General features: G+C 47.7%; 7 protein-coding genes across 7 annotated transcripts; 3 read left to right on the forward strand and 4 right to left on the reverse strand.

The window, feature by feature from the left end:
• Positions 1–456: 456 nt before the first annotated feature.
• BDW43DRAFT_318948 (sugar transporter family protein) lies at positions 457–2,095 on the reverse strand (the record flags this gene model as incomplete). Its single annotated transcript, XM_032048795.1, has 3 exons — positions 457–1,113; positions 1,176–1,850; positions 1,901–2,095. The coding sequence occupies 3 exons, from the start codon at positions 2,093–2,095 to the stop codon at positions 457–459; spliced, it is 1,527 nt and encodes a 508-aa protein (XP_031900929.1).
• Positions 2,096–3,735: 1,640 nt separating this feature from the next.
• Positions 3,736–5,588, reverse strand: ftmC (cytochrome P450 monooxygenase ftmC; the record flags this gene model as incomplete). Its single annotated transcript, XM_032048796.1, has 6 exons — positions 3,736–3,929; positions 3,985–4,086; positions 4,150–4,448; positions 4,504–4,625; positions 4,677–5,399; positions 5,520–5,588. 6 exons carry the CDS (start codon positions 5,586–5,588, stop codon positions 3,736–3,738), a joined length of 1,509 nt encoding a protein of 502 aa, XP_031900930.1.
• Positions 5,589–7,825: 2,237 nt separating this feature from the next.
• Positions 7,826–9,481, forward strand: BDW43DRAFT_310452 (glycoside hydrolase family 5 protein; the record flags this gene model as incomplete). The annotated part of the gene is made up of 4 exons (XM_032046943.1): positions 7,826–7,923; positions 7,988–8,252; positions 8,327–8,707; positions 8,813–9,481. The coding sequence occupies 4 exons, from the start codon at positions 7,826–7,828 to the stop codon at positions 9,479–9,481; spliced, it is 1,413 nt and encodes a 470-aa protein (XP_031900931.1).
• Positions 9,482–10,235: 754 nt separating this feature from the next.
• On the reverse strand, positions 10,236–13,452 carry BDW43DRAFT_62466 (putative APSES transcription factor (MbpA)). Its single transcript, XM_032050315.1, has 3 exons — positions 12,841–13,452; positions 11,075–12,770; positions 10,236–11,015 (listed from the first exon to the last, which is right to left on the reverse strand). The coding sequence occupies exons 1-3, from the start codon at positions 13,147–13,149 to the stop codon at positions 10,330–10,332; spliced, it is 2,691 nt and encodes an 896-aa protein (XP_031900932.1). The 5' UTR covers positions 13,150–13,452; the 3' UTR covers positions 10,236–10,329.
• A 158-nt stretch (positions 13,453–13,610) lies between these two features.
• Positions 13,611–15,250, forward strand: BDW43DRAFT_274189 (uncharacterized protein). The gene has a single exon (XM_032041706.1). It carries the CDS (start codon positions 13,685–13,687, stop codon positions 14,906–14,908), a length of 1,224 nt encoding a protein of 407 aa, XP_031900933.1. The 5' UTR covers positions 13,611–13,684; the 3' UTR covers positions 14,909–15,250.
• Positions 15,251–16,331: 1,081 nt separating this feature from the next.
• On the reverse strand, positions 16,332–17,484 carry BDW43DRAFT_274190 (S-adenosyl-L-methionine-dependent methyltransferase). Its single transcript, XM_032041707.1, has one exon. It carries the CDS (start codon positions 17,404–17,406, stop codon positions 16,516–16,518), a length of 891 nt encoding a protein of 296 aa, XP_031900934.1. The 5' UTR covers positions 17,407–17,484; the 3' UTR covers positions 16,332–16,515.
• A 710-nt stretch (positions 17,485–18,194) lies between these two features.
• On the forward strand, positions 18,195–19,085 carry BDW43DRAFT_310456 (putative glutamine-serine rich protein MS8; the record flags this gene model as incomplete). Its single annotated transcript, XM_032046944.1, has 3 exons — positions 18,195–18,344; positions 18,488–18,900; positions 18,974–19,085. The coding sequence occupies 3 exons, from the start codon at positions 18,195–18,197 to the stop codon at positions 19,083–19,085; spliced, it is 675 nt and encodes a 224-aa protein (XP_031900935.1).
• Positions 19,086–20,969: the final 1,884 nt, after the last annotated feature.

Here is a 20,969-nt window from a genome sequence, read left to right on the forward strand (position 1 = left end):
CTAGCCTTCTTTCATCCTCTCCCAGTCTTTTCAGCGAATGAAGAAAACCTTCCAAGTGACCAACTCTCCATGAGCATTGACCATATAACATCCACAATTAAGCAGATTCAGATGCTACGTTCCAATGTCGCTGCATCTCTCGAACCAGAAACCTGATCTGACCAAATCTTGCTGACTTTGAACATCTCTCAATAGACCTAGCGTACGTGTTGGCGATGAAAGCGACCGTGGGAGGACAATGAAAATCAAGTCAATGAGATAGTACTACGTAGGGTTAGATTGGTTCCCACCGGGTATCGGATGGAGTTGAATAACATTGGGGAGTATTTACAGCCAATTCATGGGATATGAAACAGGAAGTAAACAGCGGTCCAAAAAATAAACGTTGTCTTAATTACTTTTCCATACCTATCAATCGTCATATATATATACCCAATTCCCACAAGCGTATAAACACTATCCTTCAAGCCGGGTGACGGTAGCCTTCTCCACATCGCTCTCGGCCCCTTCCCCCACCTTACTGGTTCCACGATGCGCGGCTACCGTCGCCATATCAGCATCATGCGCAACATCGAATTTGCGGCCGAGTCGTTCCGGTCCCAAGAATGTCACCAGGATCGTGTAGCCGTACACACAGCCCATGAAGATACAGATGACTTTCCCGTATTCGTATCGATGTTTTTCCGTCTCCGTGGGTGGCAGGGGGAAACGCTCGCCAATCGTGGATTCAATCGTGGAACTGGCCGACGAGACGAGGTTCCCCAATTGGTAGGCCGTTCCCACCGTGAAGGTGCGAATCGCACCTGGTGAGAGCTCCATGAGATGGATGGGAATCACTCCCCACGCACCCTGCACGCAGAATTGCTCAAAGAACGCCGCGGCCATGACGTTGGTCGAGGTGACAAAGGTATAGGGGTAGAGGAGCGCACCGCCAATGATACTGATGACAATGATAGAGAACCGACGTCCAAATATCTGACTCGCCCAGCCGCACAGCGTCCCGCCGGTGAGAGCTCCGAGGTTGGCGACCACTTGGGTAACGGTGACTGCGTTCGCAGAGAAGGAAAATTCGCTTTTCAAAAGGGTCGGATATAGGTCTTGGGATCCGTGGGACTACAAGGACCAAGCCATTAGAGGGGGCTCCCACGCTTGGCCATCTGAAGGAAATGACTTACCATGAAGTTGAAGCCCGCCATCAGCAAAACGAGGTAAATGAGGAGCATCCAATGCCGTTTCAAAGCCATTTTGCCTTCTGAGAGAAAGGACGATGTAACTCCACCACGAACGTCTTCTCGGGTGGCCTGCCGCTGGCGGAATGTCTGAGTTTCCGGGAGACACAGTCGGAAGAGAATAATCAAGATGGGGGGGCAGGCGCCGAACCAGTACAGCGGTCTCCACCCGTGAGACGTGGTGTCAACCAGCCCCCGCGCAAGTGCAGTGGCCAGCAGGTAACCAAATGCATACCCTTGCTGCAGCAAACCGGACACGATGCCTCTCGCTTCCATGGGACAATCCTCGAGCGCCGTTGCCGCTGCATTTCCATAGAGGCCGCCCATAGCAATGCCAAAGAGGGCGCGGCAGGCCAAGAACTGCTGATAAGTCTGACAGAAACCAGTACCCAGCTCTAACACAATGAAAAGGAGGTTGTTGATGACAAAGGGCCATTTCCGACCCCAGCGATCGGAGGCAATTCCGAAGATGATGGCCCCTACGGATCGAAGCATGAGCACGAGAGTAATCCCCCAGGTGATGTCGGAAACCTTTTTATTGAATTCCTCTGCCAATTGGGACGTCGTTAGGGAAACGGTGAAAAAGTCAAATGCATCCCAAGTCCAGCCTAGAAATGCGACCTAAGTGCGGTTAGATGCGCCCTGTGGACGGTAGGAATAGGCCAACGAACCGAAAAGAAAAGCCATTGCTGTGTATTGAGAAGAGTAAGTGCCTTGAACGGATTGGGAGCGGGATTCATCGGTGGCACCAGCGTCGGCAGCCTAGTCCAGAAGTATCTCATTACACTCATGTGTTCCATCTCATTGTCATCTGAAGATGGGGTGTGATTACCACCGGGGCGCTTTTCATGAGCCTCTGCCTCCATTTTGAGAAAAGCTTGTCAAGCGACACAAATGATGACAGAGGAAAGGAAATGAGGGGTGAAACCTCGGTGTTGGGAGATGGGAGTAGGGGAGGGGAGGGGGGGGGGGGAACTAAATTCTGTTCAACGAGAAAGCGAGGGAGATCTCCGATTTTAAATCACCGGAGACTAAACACGCAAAGGATTCAGTACTCGGTGCTGATAAGGAGGGGCCCCGCAAATTTCTCCCCATTCTTGTCGCCGGGTGGGTTGCCGATCGTCGACCTCGGGATGAAGCTGTAATATAATAACTGATAGTGGTGACGCTGGGGCCGCCTATTTCCTATTCAAGAAGCATGAACTTCCTCCATCGAACTGATAACCCGTGGATTGCAAAGCGGGAAGTCTAACTATAGAACTAAATCCGTATACATATACTCCTTGCGGCAGAACCAATACGCATCGTGTTCAGATCGTTGATGAATCATCTGACGGGCATGTCCGAGCAATTCTCATTCCATAGAATGTTCGGTCTGGCCTAGTACCCGTCACACTGCCAAGCTTTTTACTCCAGACTATGCCAAGCTCTCTCTCCACGTTTTCACTGAACATCTCCAGTTTTCCGATTAATACATAATTTAATGTAGGTATTTGTGCCGACTTCCACTTGTCTCTTCGCACTCACTCTGTTCAAAATTTCTGTTTCTTACTCCGAACGCCACCCGCGTCAAGAGCAAGGCTGACATTCCCAGCCATGGTCATTGTCGCGGGGTACGAGCTCACTAGCGAGTTTAGTCAATTTTCGCTCACCATTTGGCCTAACCATGGATCACTCCGGTAAAGTCTGACGGTAAGGACTGAGTTTTGATTGATTGATCGGCTGCATTCCACGAGACCCATCCTCGTAGCCCACGAATAAAGATGTAGGGCTTGGCCCGACCGGATTGGTGAGAGGGTATGCACGGGTGCGACTTTTGTTATCTCATGGGCGTCACCACCTCTGCCATGTGACACGGCAGCATTTGCTTCCCGAAGGATACGGAACTACTACTAGTAGTTAGGCACTATGGCTTGTACCCATTCGGCTCTAAACCACAACTCTTGTTTCCCGCCCAGAACCTCTTATCCCCTCTTGGCTCTTACTTGCCCAGCCGGGAGGGAAAGCTTTTCCGGACAGTGCAACAATCTCATACTTTATGCTTTCTTTGGTTACGTCATTAAATCAGTGGAGGATTCAATATGTATGAGATGAGTTGGCTGTCTCAGTCAATTAGGGTTGCCCCAATATTTGACTTCAAAGGTATCTAATGAATCTTTGTTTTCGGTACTGGGGGGGGGGGGGGGGGAAATGACTCAGGACCGCTGTCTTATACAGTTGCGGTGGTTTGTGCCATCCAACCGGATAGCGATATAACCTAACGCCAAGCGACAGTCTAAGCCCTGGTACCATATCGTTGGTCGGAAACCGGATTCATCTGATGCAGATCTGAGGGTTTAAATTGACTCAAAGATGTTGATCCAGTCGCTTGGGATACGTTTGTAAGCTAGATATACATTGTGTACGATTTATGCACATGCAATCTTATGCAAAATCAATGAGAACTATAACCGAAAAAGGAACCAACATTCAATCACTTCAGCAGAACAAGTTGACGTAGACTCGGCTATATGGCGCATTTTCGAAATATAACCCGGATATCGTCCGCCATATAGATAGAAAAGTGCTCCCTCATACTCCTCTCGAGTGCTCGTCCATCGTCCCCCGGTGCTAGCTCCATATTAAATGCCGTGACTAGTCGAGCAATAGTTGCCCGGATATTCATAAGGGCTAGCGGCTTGCCAATACAGGTGTATGGCCCTGATATTATCACTTTATTAGACATCATGGTCATGCGAGTTGGTTGTCTACATACCCGTCGTGAATGGAGCGTAGGCAGATCTTTCTTTGATCATCTCCGGATATAGGTACCATCGCTCGGGAATGAAGTCCTGTGCGTTCTGATAGACAGTCTCGGCTAAGGTGGAAAGGAAAGTTAGCCAGGGGATTCGCTTGACTTCACATGTGATGAATCGCTCACATTGGCTAATTATCCACTGCGGGCAAAATACATTCATGTTCCCTGGCACATGCGTACCTTCGATGTCGATACCCTCCGGGGGTGTTTTTCGTGGGATGTAGCTCGGGACCGGGGAGTGTATACGAAGCGTCTCGTTAATAACACCATTGAGTTGTTTTAGGGTGGTCAGATTCTCATGTGCATATTCTCCGTTTGCGTCGGTCGTACAGACGGCCAACTCGGCCCGGAGTTTCTGAACCTCCAGCGGCCGACGGGCCAATTCATATACAATTGTGGTCAATGTCGTGGCCGTAGTGTCACTAGTACTGTAAGCGACAATTCCATACAGAGGTGCATGCACTATTGGCCACTTACCCTCCTGCATTGATGATCAAAGACGCGTCTCCGAGCAGCCCGTTGAATTCATCAGTTGTAGGTGTTCGTCCTTTCAGGGGTTCCAGAAGACATGCGCTGATATCGGGAATTTCCTGCTTTGTCTACTCTAGTTAGCATGCCTAGTGGGCGAATGAACAGTAGATTCACCGTACCGCCATTCGTGTCCTGAATAGCTGGCCCCAGTATTCATTGAACTTCCAGAAAGCCTTGGAAGCAAACGGAATGGATACCGATAGCCGGAAGAACCATATCGGCATCAGATACTCAACTGGCTTGAGCATGCTGAGTATCAACAAAACAGCCCAGTGGGTGCTACTTTTCTCCAACATGTCGAAGCTTTGCCCGAATGCCAGATCACCCATTACATCGTAACCATACCAGGTGAACAACGTGCTGATGTTTACGGGTTCGTCATCATCTGCCGATGTGATCTGGTTAATGAGTTTCTGTCTATACACCTGTATTCGTTTCTCATATCCGTGTAGGGCCCGATCTGTGAACCCCGGATTCCAGATACGACGGTGTTTATCGTGATCTGCTCTAATCCGATGCGCGTGCAACGATTTCAGAGGCGCAGAGCCATCATACCACGCACTCTTAGTGCACGTAGACTTGAAGCCGTAGATGATGTTAGTAGCTTTGGGATGAACAATCGACAGATCAGATGGCCCTATACGAACAAAGCTCCCATACGTTTCATGCAGATCAGCAAGCTTGCGAAAGAGAGGCCTGCGATGGAGTTGGGCTGATATCCAGAACGCTGAGATACGTGACAAAAATGGACCAGGAAATCGGCGGAGTGGGTGAAATAATAGACGATATAGGATGAGGCTGCTATATAGACCAAGCAGATGAATGAAGATCAGGTACAAAGACTTGGAAGTTGATAGGACTACGGGGAGTTCTTCCGCGTAGTAGAGGAACGCCGTAATGCTAATGAAGAATCCGACATAGGTATAGATATACCTGGCTGGATAGAGGTGATGCTCTCCCACACGGAAGTAGAATATATGGATTAAAATTCCAAGGGAAAAGGCGTATAATTCTGACCTCTTGATGACCATGATGTTTGTACCAGTAGCGTGTATAATCTTGAAGTCAACATAGGGTTGCCTATGGGAACAGGGAAAGACCGCCCTCAAATATTTCTATGATTACACGTGGTTGATCGGCTGATGCTCTTGCTCCCGGAGCTATCATTTACAGTTCTATTAATAAGTTCAGACACACTGGTTCTGTGCTGTAATCAGCCTCCCGTGGAACGTACATGCGGCCATGAACTTCCAATGGTAATTCCATGCACTGTCCGATGGAAAGGTGGCCACTTTTCTGCTGTAACTTGAGAGAGAAAGGCCAATGAACCGCTTTAACGCACTGTGAGGTCCGCGCACAGCATTAACAAGGTGCAATGGTGTTCCTTCCCGATGGCTTACTGAAACTGATCTGTTTGACGTAGTATAATAAAGGGCTGGTCATACTTAGGTCATGTGCCGTGCTGTTGACCTAATGATCCATTTTGGTGAGATACCCTCCCCTTGAGTCGCACACTCTTCTTCTCTTCAACTTTCTTTCTCCCTTTCCACTCTCTTCCTACCATCTCGTTCATCAGCTACCCATTATGACTGTCATCGCCTATTGCATACCTATTATTCCCTGAGTTCCCCAAATTTAATCCATTGCGAGTTTCAATATTGATATCAAAACTTAACCAAGGTAAGAAGAAAGGAACGTCGTACAAAACCTTTGCCCAACTCGCACCCCTTTCCTTTTCAACCCCCCTTGCAAAAGCGCCCCAAACTAAGACCTCTTTGAGGCTTTGTGGATGGAGCTTAGCAACAAAACCGGGAGTTTTCGTTCATGCTCCGGCTCTTTCATGAACATGACGTTGTTCTTGAAGAGCTAATGAAAATGGTTCAAGATGACGAGGCTCCGAGAAGCTTTTGTGTACTTGCCATTTTCCGACAAAACAGTTCAGCACAAAGCAGGTGTGGAACTACGTCAACTGTAGCGTGCATGGCGCTACGTATGTGAACAGCCGATCGTCCGTCATGGACCTTCGGGGGGCAGTTCATTGGGATGGTACATAATTTCCATATATCCCTTCCACTTACCAAAGATAATGGACGATAGCTGCATTTGCTTTGAAGACAAGTGATGATTGCAGTGCCGGGAGAGATGCGCCAGGTGCATGAAGAAATGCATTCTATTCCAAAATCGAGGCAATTTGGTCTCCAAGCAGATGCCAGTTCCTCAAATCCTCAGATGATGCGACTAGTATCGGCGATATGCCGAAACTGGCTTGCATCTCGGTGGGGTCGATTGTTGCCTCTGGGCACATGGCTTACCCTTGAGGTGTGCATTATGAGCGCACCGAACGCCAATCTGAGAAGCCCGGAAGCCGTTCCGCGCATCCGTAGTGGGTTGCTGCAAAGGCATGGAGAGCTTCCCGAAAGCCTGTGTAATGCCACTAGGACTCGGTAGAAAGAAGCAGCCGGGAATGCCCCCCCATGACCCAGGATAAAGAGGATCTTTGTCCTTTCGTGGTGCTCATTTCCCGACCTTGTAGGTTGAATAATGGGTTAGGCAGCCACTGATCCGGTTTGCCAGAGAGCAAGAGGATTGGAAGAGGAACCGAACCGCCTTTGCACCGGTTTTGTGAAGGGGCTGGGCTCCTGAAAGAATGACGGATGTCGGATATCAGGAATGTAAAGGTTTTGTCCTATCCAAGAAAGGCTCTCTAGTGTGTAGTAGCCGGACTTGGTGCCCCACAGCGTTGTGGTAGCCGGATGATATTGTCTAGCGACATGCTCTCACCTTCACACGGTGTCCGGTACTACTCGCCCGAGTTGGCGAAACCAAAATGAGCTTTAATTGCTAGAGTAGACATCTATGTAAGAGAGTAGCAGAGTACACACTTCTTGGTACAAGCAGCGGGCTTGTTCCGAGCGACGCTATTTTCCACCAATCGCCAGATTCCGGCTGTATCCATTCAAACCCTAGAAATTCACTCTTGCTTGAAGCCTTGGCTGTAAAAGAATAACGCATGATTCAGCCTAAATATGTCGTTTAACCGATATGATATTGAACAAAGAAATGGACGCGATGGGGATTTACCCCGCATACGTTAAGCCAAGATGTACAGGATTCATACGTATTTTACCGCTAGATCGGAGGTATTGTGCTTTTTAAGATGGCTGTTGCGAGATACTGTTTGGGTTTGCTCCTACACAGCAGAAACCGCTGAGGGTGGAAACGTAGGCGTCTCCAAGGCACAAAAGATAAATCAGAAGGAACCGCTGCAATGGCTTCCGGAATACTCAACGTGAAAGGCAACAAGGTCGTTGACAGGAACGGCAACGAGGTACTCCTTCGAGGCGCAGCTATCGGGGGATGGATGAAGTACGTTGCTCCCAGTTACATATTGCTTCAAAGTCCACTATACTAATCTTACCGCCTCTGCTAGTATGGAAAATTTCATTACTGGGTACCCTGGCCATGAGTCGCAACATCGTCTTGCAATGAAAAAGGTCCTCGGGCCAGAGAAGTACACGTTCTTCTTTGACAAATGGCTGGAGTATTTCTTCACAGAGGCAGATGCCAAGTTCTTTGCCGGATTGGGATTGAACTGTCTTCGGATCCCGTTTAACTACCGTCACTTCGAAGATGATATGAATCCGCGCGTATTGAAAGAGTCGGGATTCAGACACTTGGACCGTGTGGTTGACTTGGTAAGCTTTTCTCACGAGGTCGATACCAGATTTACTGTCCCAAGAAAAATACTCATCTTCGAACACGAAAACAGTGCGCTAAGCAAAATATCTACACTATCCTAGACATGCATACGGCTCCTGGTGGCCAAAACGGTGACTGGCATTCCGATAACACCACCAACTACGCCGCATTTTGGGACTATAAGGACCATCAAGATAGAACAGTGTGGCTATGGGAACAGATCGCAGCGAGATATAAGTCTAACCCTTGGGTTGCCGGGTATAACCCCCTTAATGAGCCGTGCGACCCTGAGCATATCAGGCTCCCTGCGTTCTATGAGCGGGTGGAGAAAGCTATCCGTGCTGTTGACCCGGATCATATCCTCTGGTTAGACGGGAACACGTTTGCCATGGAGTGGAAAGGATTTGATAAAGTACTCCCGAACTGTGTCTATTCTATTCACGACTACGCCGTATGTCTCACTGTCCTTCCCTCCCCAACACACTCACATACAACCTCTCTCACTCTCTTCTGCTGAAGACGAGGTTAGAAATCAACACTAATGAGAAAAACCAAGTCAATGGGCTTTCCAACCGGCGAACGCTACAAAGGCACACTCGAACAAAAAGCCCACCTAGAACGCAATTACCTCCGCAAAGTCGAGCATCTGACCGAAAAAGGCACAGCGATCTGGAATGGCGAATTTGGACCTGTCTACGCCGACCCCCGCGCAGACGCAGACGCCTCGACCATCAATACAGAACGTTACAATCTCCTCGGCGAGCAGCTCCGCATCTACGACAAATACAACATTCACTGGTCCATCTGGCTGTACAAAGACATCGGGCTCCAGGGCATGATCTACACTGACCCGGAGAGCAAATGGAACAAGACCATCCAGCCCCTCCTAGATAAGAAGAATCACTTCTGGCTTGATGCTTGGGGGAGACGGCCTAGCGCTGAGCCCGAGGCGGCGCTGAAACCGCTTGTCGAATGGATTGACAAGGTCAGTCCTCGAGCTAAGCAGACGTATCCTACGCCTTGGAATACAGAAAGGCACTTGTTACGGAGCGTGTTTCAGACGTTTTTGGCTACTTCTTTTGTAGACGAGTTTGCGGAGTTATTCCGAGGCATGAACGAAGCGGAATTGGATGCTTTGGCACGGAGCTTTCATTTTGAGGAGTGTTTGCAGCGGGATGGACTGAATGAGATCTTGAGAGAACATGCTCATGGTCGTGAGGCCTAGCGAAGATACCATTCAGTGTATAGGCTTGTTCCCCTACATATTAGATTTTACTCAGTGATCGTGGCATCTCTCTTCCGAAGGTTGTCATTTTTTTTTTGAAAAGATGATAGCGTCTTCATAATCAAATCATATTCATCACTTTCCTCTATAATTAGACAACAGAAAGAGCCAATAATTGGTTCTTTAGGCAAATATATGCCTCACACATATAGATGTGTTACCGAGTAACCGTCAATTTCAATACCAAGTCCAATGCATATTGTAACTATATGCATTAGGTAACCGAGATTGCCTCTAGTGGTTCAGGAGCTACATTGAGCTTACATCAAGTGATATGATTTCATAGATACGGGTATAAGTGCTGGGAAGATCTGAGTCATTTTGGAGTCTTATTCATTTGACGAAATAGAATAGAAAGTACACCAGCAACTTTCATTAAAGCCATTAATTTGTATTGGAGCAAGTCCAATCTGCCCAACGAGCAGAAGGCCGAGGTAATAGTACTGTCTGGTAAATTCGATATGAAAATACCTCGCACAACCAAGTTAATATAAGAGGGTCTCCACATAGCCTTACCGGACAGGTAGCTAGGATAAGCAAATGCATAACACCATTCAAAACCCATTATATGTGCTGTTAGGGTATCTGTAAATACAGACATCGATGCATAAACGTACAGAAAGCTCAACACCTAGCACCATATGAACAACGCTCAATTGTACTGAATCCAAAGACAGTCAAATACCACGAGAAAAATAAATAAAAAATGTTCGTAATCTTGCAGTGATTTCAGAGGTTGAAAGAGGATTTCTCTGAAAAGTTGGTTCGTATGTGGCTCGTAGATAGGGTTACCAATCCTGGCCTCGATCCTTCATCAGGATTTCAATAGCCTCATCTTCGGGAACTGGGTTATCATTTAGCTCCTTAACACATTGTGTTAAACCTTCGGCGGCTTCGTCGACTTGCTCAGCCGTCCAGTTTGTGCAGGCCATCACCATTCGCCGATAGTTCTGGCCCAGCACCACGTTCTTGGATTTGAGGCGGTCTATCTCATTCGTGATTTCCTCGTTGAATCCCTTGTAGCATTGTATGCGTTGTTGTAGAGCTGCGGCGGAGGGTAACGATTTCAAGAAAGTAGCTTGCTGTTCGGAAAATCCGGAGGTAGGGTCAAAGTTCTCAGGGAAGATAGCATCGAATTTGTCGACGTCAATTCCCGAGTCCTTGTCAGCATCGCCAACTGACATCATTTTCGATGCGTCGTAAGAGTCACCTTGAATGCTCTTCAAGATCATGAGTAGGTCTTCTGATGACTTTTCGAGATTTTTGAAGCGTCTGCTCAACCCTACACGATCTGATGCTTTGCGTTTCAGTTCGTCAAGTTGTTTCTGTTCAATTTGTCGAGCTTTTGCTGACTCCCGGATCTTGCAATGCCAATGCTCGAATTTTTCGTGCTTCTTGGCGAGATTCGTAGCTAGTTCAGTGTCAACCCCGCCTAGTGTTTCTTGCACTATTGAGCTAATCTGGGCCAATGTTGCTACATGAGAGAATTAGTGATCGAGATAGTTATGATGATTGGTGGATCCGTCTGCTTACCGTCTAAAATTTCCTTCTTAGTCTTGGCCAGGTGGTCCATGAAGGAGTCAGTCTTGTTTCCAGAAAGTTGTGACTGAGAATTTCCATCAACCATATCCACGCCCACACCGTAATCCGCAGGCCGAAGGCCAGTATGATTCGGTATATGAGGATCCGCGCCCACTTCCAATAATTGAGGCACAAGCACAGAGCGTGCGCGTCCTGCTAAATTTAATGCCGTGTCTCCTTGATCGTCGCGAAGATTGACAATTTCTGAGATAAATCGGCCGAGTGTTATGACCTCGTTGGACTCCTGTACGTTTGCTCCATTTTCAAGCCCATTTGGGGTTTGTCGACTCGCTGAGCTACCTCCATGCCGGACTATGAATTCCAGTAAAGCCTCCAGGTAGTGTTTAGCTGATACATGGCCACCGCCACCTGTGGCAGCCATTACGGCAATATGGTGAAGAATCGTTCTTCCACTGTAATCAACCATGTCAATTGTTGGAGCAAGGACCTGCAACAAACGTGGGAAGCTCCTGTAGTCAAGATTGTTCCTTGTCCCAACAGACTTCTGTAATGCAGTTTCACCAGCACCATTTAGTCGGAATATGCTAACGCCTTTCTCGACGAGCGCATGTACAAGGGGCATGCGAGCAAGCATGGCTGCCCAGTGCAGAGCATTGTTCCGATATTCATCGAGCGGGGTCTCCAAGTCATCCCCGGATAGTTGCAGCAGGGCAGGATGGGTGGAAAAATCTTTGGTCCGCTTGTCAAGGAACAAGGTCATGATGAGTTTCATCTTCTGAAACCTTTCAGGGGTTGTCGCTGGGGGGAGAGGTTCAACGCCCCGCTTGCTGCCGTCACCCATAGGAGCTGACATATCCATATCCTGGTAAAATGAGTCGTTCGGTTCTGTTGGTGTCGCCTCGGTCATCGACAATGTCGATGGCTCATAGTGGAGTCCGAACGAATGTGCGTGGTTGGAAGAAGACCTGGCGCGTTTGCGAGGAGGTTCAATAGGCTCCTCATGATCGAACGCGCGGCCGTCATGAGGGTATCGGCCATTGTGTTGGACGTTGCTTCCAAATCCGCTGTCGGGTGCCACGCTGTACATGCTCTGTTGACTGCCAAAGGGAAGCTGCGTCTCTTGACTACCCATTTGATGCGAAGGTTTCCGTATGGCACTTGAGCGCCTGCCATCCATGCCTCTTGCTGCAGGAGAATCAAAGCGAGCTTTACTCATGGCGTTGACGGCCGTCGCGGCAGTGCGAGAGATGTTCTGGAAGAAAGTGCCCTGTTGGGGTTGAGATATACTACGGTTGTCCATGCCGCTATAGAGTCGCTTCCGTTGCGCAGCCATCGCTTGCTCCTTGGTGGGGGTATCTAAAGAGTCCTGCGCCGATCCGGTGGTACCATTGGGTCCCATGTCGTATTCGAGAAGAGGCCTCAGCATCTCCTCGACGTGGTATTCGCGACAAAGCTCCACACCTCTTTGATAGTTCACCCATGTACCTTGATATTTCCCGTAACCTCCCTGGACCTTCTCGTGCTCACCAGCCGCTATTTCCTTTTCGAGCGTCTTGGTCCTTCTCGCTTTAACAACACCGGCAACTTTGAGGATCTGGGTAGCATTTAACCAAGAATCCGAGCGACGTTTCATGACAGCGACTCCGTTGACTTCCATTTCGTAGACAGAAACATTTGAATAGACGGCCTGTAGATGGGCAGGGAAGGTCAATATGGAGACCGTCATGGAAAGTAAGAAGGGTTAGAATGGCACATACTCTATAGATTTGGGGCTTGATCTCCTCCTGATACGTCACCATTGCGCCGTAGCCATTCATGTCTTCAAAACTATTGAAGCTACCCCGTGCACCATGGGGCAGACCATTTGAATATGTAAAAGACATTGCCGACTGGTGAGAACCTTTCGGAGGGGGTGTACCGCGAGGGGTTGTTGCCACGGATTGGGAAGCATTAAAAGAACCCAGCTGCGACTGAGAAAACGACATTCCATTGGCAGACCCAATGCTACTTTGGGAATATGACATGGGTAGGCTTGGACGCGGCGGGTGGTGGTTGTTTGACGCCATTGGACTGGTCTAGTTTCGGTATCGGGGCACCCAACCTAGACACCATGCACCTGAATCTGACGACAGTTAGATCTCTAATGGTTTCAGTTTTGCCGGACGAGACAGCATAACCTCATTTGCCGGGCAAAAGACCGAAAAAGAAAAAGCAGAGCGAGGAATTGAAAGCATGTGGGGAAATGCACCTTCCTAAGGATCGACCGGATTCGCGCGAAGAGGCGAAGAGGCGCGTGATTAGCGCGAAAGGGATAAATGGAACGGCCGACACCAATGAACACGACCACACCTTCAGTAGAAAAGCATTAGGAGTTGGAGATTGTATAAAAAAAATATCATGAACAAGTCATTGTCATTGCCATTGAGAACTGCTCATGTATGTTCCGGCCATAAAGAAATGTCGCGGGGTGACTTCTGATCGCGTTTTGGGTTTAGCGCTTTTTTCGCGTAACGGCCTCGAGTGAAGTTCTGGACCTCGGATTCTTTGAAGTTCTTCCGACTAGACAAACCACATAGGTTCGACAATGATAACAACAACAACATGGTAAGGATACAGGTACCGCCAGTACCCCCTGTCAATCCATGGCGCATGGAGTCATGGAAAGTCCATTTCCGTGCTATACTCCGCGAATGTTCCTATCTACCCGATCCCGTTGCGAAAAGTTACATGCATGATTATGTTGTCCGAAGATTTCGACGATACGTGATAGACGAGCGGAGACCTTGGATAAAATATGATCTCGAGCGGTTGATTATGCTCTTCGATGAATCAAAAGAAACGCTGTCGCTTCTGAAGCGGGCGAACCAAGGATTTATCAAACCGCTCGAAAAAGTCATTCGAATGGCATATGGACGGAAAGGGAAACGGAGAAAGGAGTTGCTGTACGCTCTAATCTCACCCGATATTCCTGCCGATACTATGGCTGTGCAACAGATTCTTCAGCGGCCCGAACCGTACGGAGACGACTGGAAGCCCCCTTCGATCGTGATTGAACTATTGAAATCGCAGCAAAACAACGGAATTCTCTCTCAGCTAGGCGTTCGCCAAGTGAAAGACCTGAACCCTGTCATACCCAAGAAGGTGATCTCCGGGGACGGAGTGGCTAAATCTCGAAGGCGAAACATACGGAAGGAATGGTATAATGATGTTCTGGATCACCTCCTTCCGCCACTACCTGAACCAGACCTCAGCACCTTAGAAGGCTTGATGTCGGGAGAAATACCATGGTCGCCACCGAGAGAAAGGAAAACAGTGAACCTCTCCAACAGACAAAAGAGAGCTAGGGGGGCAGAACGCGAGCATCTAAGAAAACTTTTAGAGAGCGGTCCGGCAAAAGGTCAGACTTTCAGAGAGTACGCCAAAGGACGTCCTCATATCATTACGCGACGGCTTATGCAAAGACTCTGGAGGCGTACAATGTGCCTTATTCCGCGCATGGACTGGGATGACGTTGCTAAAAAGCACTACTTCACATGGGACCCCGCAAAACCGATGCCCCAGCTAGGTATTCCTGGCGCACCTGAAATATTTGAAGCTGTTGATCCCCGAGGGAAGGTAACTGGGCGGGAGAGCTTGAGACCCATTAGGGTAACAGGCGAGGGGTTCCTAAGTAGGCCAGGCGAGATACCTAGCCGGCCCGATAGCAAGTTGCCCCGTAGGGTCTCAGGCGAAGGATCCGAAAAAAAGCCAACTAACAGGCCAGATAGCAGGTTGCCTCTTAGGGTATTGGGCGAAGAATCTGTGGAGTCATTTCGCAGGTCATAACACCCAGTAAGATGTCTAAAAAGGCATCCAGCAAGTGGTGAACATTAGGTATAGGCTTGATGTCTTCTAAATCCTAAATTCTTACGATTCTCCATCGAATGAAAGTACGACAGCGCCGTTGGTGTAAATACGATATCCAGCTACATAAAGCGCGCAGGGTTAGCATCCTGATAATTGTGCATACAAACCAAATCATATTGATCGGTCACAGTCGAAGCCGCAGACGGAAGAGCGCACGAAAGAGCCCTCTGGAAGCGAACTAGACTTTATCGAGTGTACCATATCAGCTCTAATAATCTCTTGTGTGGCCAGGACCACATCAAATATTACAACATCTTTTCTGCGATTAATTTTAAACACATTGTATCTACGTTTCAAAAAGTCAACCACGGACATTTGCGATAATAATAACCCTATGTGTATTGAGAAAGCCGATTGTCCTGTGGCCTTCGTAAGCTAGTCTAAGTCAATTCAGCGTTGATTTTGTTTAATGTTATCAAGACTCTACCTAGATGTACGAAGTTAGCAATCCTAAACTTCGATGACTTGAGAACCCTGAACCATTCTGGTGGTACAATTATTTCCCCATAGTCCTGCTCAATCTACTTCATAATCAGTAATTTTCTGGCTCTCGCCTCCATGTCGGCTTTAAGAATATAGAATAGCCGATAATACTTACCTTCAAGTCTCTATGATGAACACGGGCCATAACCTCTATCGCTACATATAATTCTAGGCTTCCCCTCCCGAAAGCGACAGGTCTTTATGTTGCTTAGCTTGTACTCTCTCCTTAGACACCTATGTCAATTCCATTCTAAGACGCACCGGAGATAACCTCGCTCACCATCTAATCAATTCTCCAATAAAGCCGGTACGGGATGGAACAATTTTCCTTTGATACTATCAGCGAGACAAAGAGTCAACATGGATGATAGCGGTTTGTCTTCGAGTAATTCTGGTTTCGCTAGGAAAAAGACTAGCCAATATACCTTGCTCGCTCCAAAAGCCATCTCCCCTTTTTAATGTTTCTTTAAGAGCTCAGAAGAGATAGTTTCTAAGTAGCAATAACATATGAGAGATGAGCGGCACCATAAAGATTACCGGTCTCTTCGTGCGGAGTAAATTTTCTTTTACCTCAAATGGGTCCAAAGCCTATTTTCAAACTGCTAATATTTAAGGCAGGTCCCACGCACGCGAGTATGCTGTACGCTGTATTGCTTTTAGTATTAGCGTCATGCGGTGGGCTGGCCGTGATCTTCACATTGTATCATGATATGACCCTTGTGGCTTACATCCCTAGTTGAGAGCACTTGCTAGAAAGGAAAGTCGTATGAAACCAAATTATAGTGCGAAAAAAAGATTCTTTATTCAGACTAATTTTGCTATGTAGCTTGCACACCCAATTGTTTGGGTTTTAGCCTACTTTCTCGAAATGGATATACACACTAAATTCCAGCTTTAGCGCAGTGTAGTCTATGTCCATGAAGAACGATATGCAAGTATGAACGGTGAAATAGAAGTTTCTGCACAAACCTTGTCTAGTTTCTCTAGAAACAAGAAGGTAAGGATGGGGAACGTAAACGGTCGTATGCAATGCACTAGCCTCATCACTTCTTAACCGCAACAACAAACAAACGCGGATAACCCAGCAAAACCCGGCCGTCGATTAACTTTGGATATGCACTTTCCAACCGCTTCAGATACTCGTTCAAAAATGCTTCCTTGTCTTGCGGCAGCAATGGGTCAACATAGGGCCTTAATCCAGCGCCCTTGACCCACTCCACAATGGCTTTGTGATCCTCGAGGGAATGGTGGTATTCAGTTCTGAAAATATTCACCTCAGAAGACAAAGGCTTAAGTTGGTCATATATCTCCTGCGGCGACTGAAAGAAGTCTCTACCAACAGTCCTGAGCGTGACAGCCCAGGGCCCGCTAGCGGCAACTTCCCTCATCAAGACATGGGATGGCTCCATCAGATTGTCTGGCACCTGAAAGGCAAACACTCCCCCAGAAGGCTGAGTCCCCATCAATCCCTTAATAACCGAGATTCGCTCTTCCTTCTTGAGCCATTGAAAGACGGCATTAGAAAAGAAAAGATCAACCGATGAAGAAGGGGAGTAGGATCGGAGATCTTCGACACTGAACTCAATATGTGGGAGAGCCACCTTTGCATTCTTGATCATATCAGGAGATGAATCCATCCCCTCAATATGAGAGTCGGGATAACGAGCTGCCAAAACAGCAGTCGAGTTTCCCGGCCCACAGCCCAGGTCGACTATTCTTTTTGGAGCCTGGAGAGGGACCCGAGCAAGGAGGTCGCGGGCAGGCATAGTCCGCTCATCCTCAAACTTCAAATATTGGGCGGCGCTCCAATCTTTGTTAGACATGGTGCCTGACGAGAATGGCGATGCTCTGTAACGCAAGGATGACTGTGTGAGCGACGACTTTCCCGAGAGAAAGGAGCGCCTTGTGAAAAACGATTGAGTATAACCAAACATGTAGAACAACAAAGATAGAATCAATGGTTGTAGGATATCAAGCCATCGGTTGTCCGTTTCCCTATGCTGGATGTTATTAGATATAAATAGTGAATACATTGTGCCTTAGCTAAGGCGGCCTAGTTAGCATTCCTAGTAATCGGAAGGAGCACCCTTGTTAAGTAGCGAAGATCGGAGCTTCCTGATTTAGTGTAGATGCATATCGGCTCAACTCTCAGATGTTGACCACCATCACTGGCCAACCTACCTCCGATTAACAATTAATAATTCCATGAAGCTGACTCTATGATGTCTCACTATAGTAGGGAGATGTACTGGAAGGGGCGGTTTGTGATACATGCAGTTGCGGTTCCCGGGGTAAATCAAATGAAAGCAACATGGTGGGAACAGGGCGGGGTCGCAATGGACAAGGGTTTCTATCGCAGGCGAAAAGTGACATTATAGTCCCTATCTTCAACCTCGAGAATTAGCTCTAGTGACATGAGCTATAAAACTATAGGATGTGATATACAGATGGATCAGCTCAAGCTCTCCCGTTTCCGTACGTCGTATGGGCCACTCTTTAATTACTTTGCACAGCCCCCCCCCCCCCTTGCCCTGATCACTGGAATTACCCCGCGAGACCATTGTTCCTTCCTTCCCCCGTAAGCTGTAGGAACTTCAAAGTAGTGGCTCGATTGACACCTTTCCCCTTCTCTTCTGCGATTCTTTTTACTTATCTTGCATATTACTTCAGCCCCAATACACCGTACAAACTGTACTCTTACTATCTGACACTTTCACCCATCATGTCTGGCCAGTACGGGGGTCATCAATACAATCAATACGGAGCCCATGGGAATAACCTGAACGATGGATATGGTGGTCAGCCAGGGAACTATCCTCCTGCACAGGGTCAATATGGTCAACCTCAGCAGCATGGCTACTATCAATCTACAGTATGTCTAACTTGAGTGCTACCTTTTTCTTGATATACTTCTTGGAACTATGCATCCGCCGCGCCTACCGCTGCATGGGAGTGGGACTTTATGTCTTGGCTTCTTACTATTTACTAACAGTTCATTGCTGCGACTTATCTTAGCCTGCGTACAATCAGCCGTCTCATACCCAGTACCCATCGTACGGACAACAGGGCCACCCCCCTCCCTATAACGCAACCCCCCAGCAAGGCGCTTATCCTGGTGACTATGGTCACGTACAAGGCTCGCAGATGAACCTACCGCCTGACGGTGGCCACTCCCCATACCCGCCGCAGCAACAATCTCACCAGGGTGAGAGTGCTTCGTACTACGGCGCTAGCTCGCAGTCGGGTCACGCTCCTCAGCCAGGACAAGCTCCTGGTCCGGGGGGAAAGGAAGGGGAGAAGGGTCTCGGTTCGTCGGTGCTTGGCGCTGCTGGCGGTGGTCTTGTTGGCCATAAGCTTGGGGGCGGACTATTGGGCACAGCAGGAGGTGCATTGGTCGGGGCAGCAGGTATGAATCTAGTCAACAAAGCGTACGTCTGCCATACCTGGTTATCTGCTGAGTATCTATTAGATTCCGCGCGCTAACTTGGGGTTTCCAAACAGTCGCAAGAAGCACAAGCACAAGAAACACCATAAGAAACATCATAAGCGCGACTCAAGCTCCAGCTCGTCGAGCTCTTCAAGCTCCAGTTCGAGCTCTTCTTCCAGTAATTAGGATGGCTTGTCAGGGGTAAATTCCGCAGTAATGTCGCCGATTCTTTATTTCTGAACGATCGTCAAGGTTGGTGATGGTCTCTGGCTTGAGTATCTGCCTGGTTTTGCCGAGGCCTTCTGCTTGTATGTTCCCATTCTTAGTTGAATCAACGCAGCAGTATAAGATAATCTGTGACGCATGGCTTCATCATCAGTCAATACTCAACCTAGGCATGTTCAAGCGATACCCTCCCGCCACTTGAACAAGTTCGTAGCTTTTAACGTCAAGTAGAGTAGAACATCAGAGAATCTGGAACAGGCCAAAACACGAGCAATGACATCAAGTACCGGTTTCCGTTGGTCCTTAAAGGTTCTTTATTGCCACACTAAAGACCGAATATCGGCTGGGCGTCGGATGTTTCAATGCCTCAACTACAGAGTATATAAAGCGCTTCACCAGGCCGCTATATGCTCTGTCTAGTCTCGAGTCGATGCTCAAGCGACTGTCTGTGCCGGGACCCCGGGGGGAGGGGAGAACGCTCTCTTTAACTCCTGTACTTCTAATGTGCCAATCGACGGCTCTTGATAAGTTAGGAAGACTGTCCCCATAAAGAAAAGGCAGATAAGGGGTATGCACCACCTAGTTAAGCTTGCGATGACAACAGTGGCAATTTCCATCTGCTGTCTACTTTGGTAGGCTCAGGTAAAGTATTAGGAGAGAACATGGCACCGCACAAGGGTGGTCAACGACGTATGATCTACTACTTAGTAGTGCTACACAGTAAGGTAGAAACAATTACATTGATATCCGTCATCCCGTCACCTTCACCTAATATTAAAACGATATTGTTTTGATCCTTTTTAAAAGTATTGGTTATCCTCGTAAAACATTCCCTCTAGGTAGTAATGATTGGCGGGTCAATCCAGGTGGCAATTTGGGTCGGGCGATACCCCCCTAAGTAGGTATATGACTACGCTTTGAATCATTGAGGCGCGGCCATTAGGACTCGGATGAGTAATGTTACCGAAGACGAATAAGATCGCAAGAAGGGTCGGCGTCTAGAACAGGTATAGAAGAATGGGAATCCTAGTCAATACTTTTCAGCGGTGCAACCTGATGAGACGAAAGATTTACCTTGTCCGAGGATGAATCACAAGCAAGGGCGGTTCTTTCAAACCTTGGAAAAAAGAGAAGGAAAATATAGTAATACTAATAGAAATTTTTTATTGAACAATGAAGGTCTGGGTCAAAGCATGATTCGTTGGATTTTCATTAGCTCCCTTTGATTTTTTTACTAATTTTTTTAAGAAAAATTTTTCCTTTTTCCTTTTTCTTTTATTTTTTATTTTTTTTTTTTTCTTTTATCTCATCCCTCTTTGTTGGTACTTCTTGCCACTCATCTCCAAGGTTTTCGCGGGGGATAAGGATAAGGAGTGGGAAAATCCGGAGATTTGAACTCAAGCGTGAAGGATGGGACAAAACAAAAAGTCAAAATTCGATGGTCGATAAGGGATAAGGACGATAAGGGGCTACTTTTTTCTTGTCTTTTTCTGTTTATCCTCTTTGAAACTTTCCCCCTTTTTCTCCGTCTGGAGGAGTCGTTCGACAGATCAGCAGCACTGCATACTTGCATACGCTTTTCCACCCCGCGTACATATATCACAGGTAGCAGCATTGGATATAACATGCCTGGATTCAAGTATGCATTCGGCGGTGAGGTTTAAATCTTAGGCGAATTGGCGGTGATGCGTCGTCTTACCACCTTGTAAGCCATCGTTTCAGCCGTTGGCTTGCGACGAGTAAGCACTCGCACCGTCGACTAAAATATCCCTAGATACTCTCTTTCTCCTTTTTCCGCCAAAGAAATATCCGTCTGAACTCCGTGTCCTAAAACAATCTTTCTCC

The sequence above is a fragment of the Aspergillus alliaceus genome (genome assembly GCF_009176365.1).
Source record: "Aspergillus alliaceus strain CBS 536.65 unplaced genomic scaffold BDW43scaffold_18, whole genome shotgun sequence".
Lineage (NCBI taxonomy): Eukaryota > Fungi > Ascomycota > Eurotiomycetes > Eurotiales > Aspergillaceae > Aspergillus > Aspergillus alliaceus.

Coding starts and splice junctions, on each gene's coding strand:
- BDW43DRAFT_62466 (XM_032050315.1), bottom strand. CDS start 13,149: ATGGCGTCAAACAACCACCACCCGCCGCGTCCAAGCCTACCCATGTCA. Junction 12,771..12,840: donor TCAAGCCCCAAATCTATAGA/GTATGTGCCATT, acceptor GCCCATCTACAG/GCCGTCTATTCAAATGTTTC. Junction 11,016..11,074: donor TAAGAAGGAAATTTTAGACG/GTAAGCAGACGG, acceptor TCTCTCATGTAG/CAACATTGGCCCAGATTAGC.
- BDW43DRAFT_274190 (XM_032041707.1), bottom strand. CDS start 17,406: ATGTTTGGTTATACTCAATCGTTTTTCACAAGGCGCTCCTTTCTCTCG.
- BDW43DRAFT_274189 (XM_032041706.1), top strand. CDS start 13,685: ATGGTAAGGATACAGGTACCGCCAGTACCCCCTGTCAATCCATGGCGC.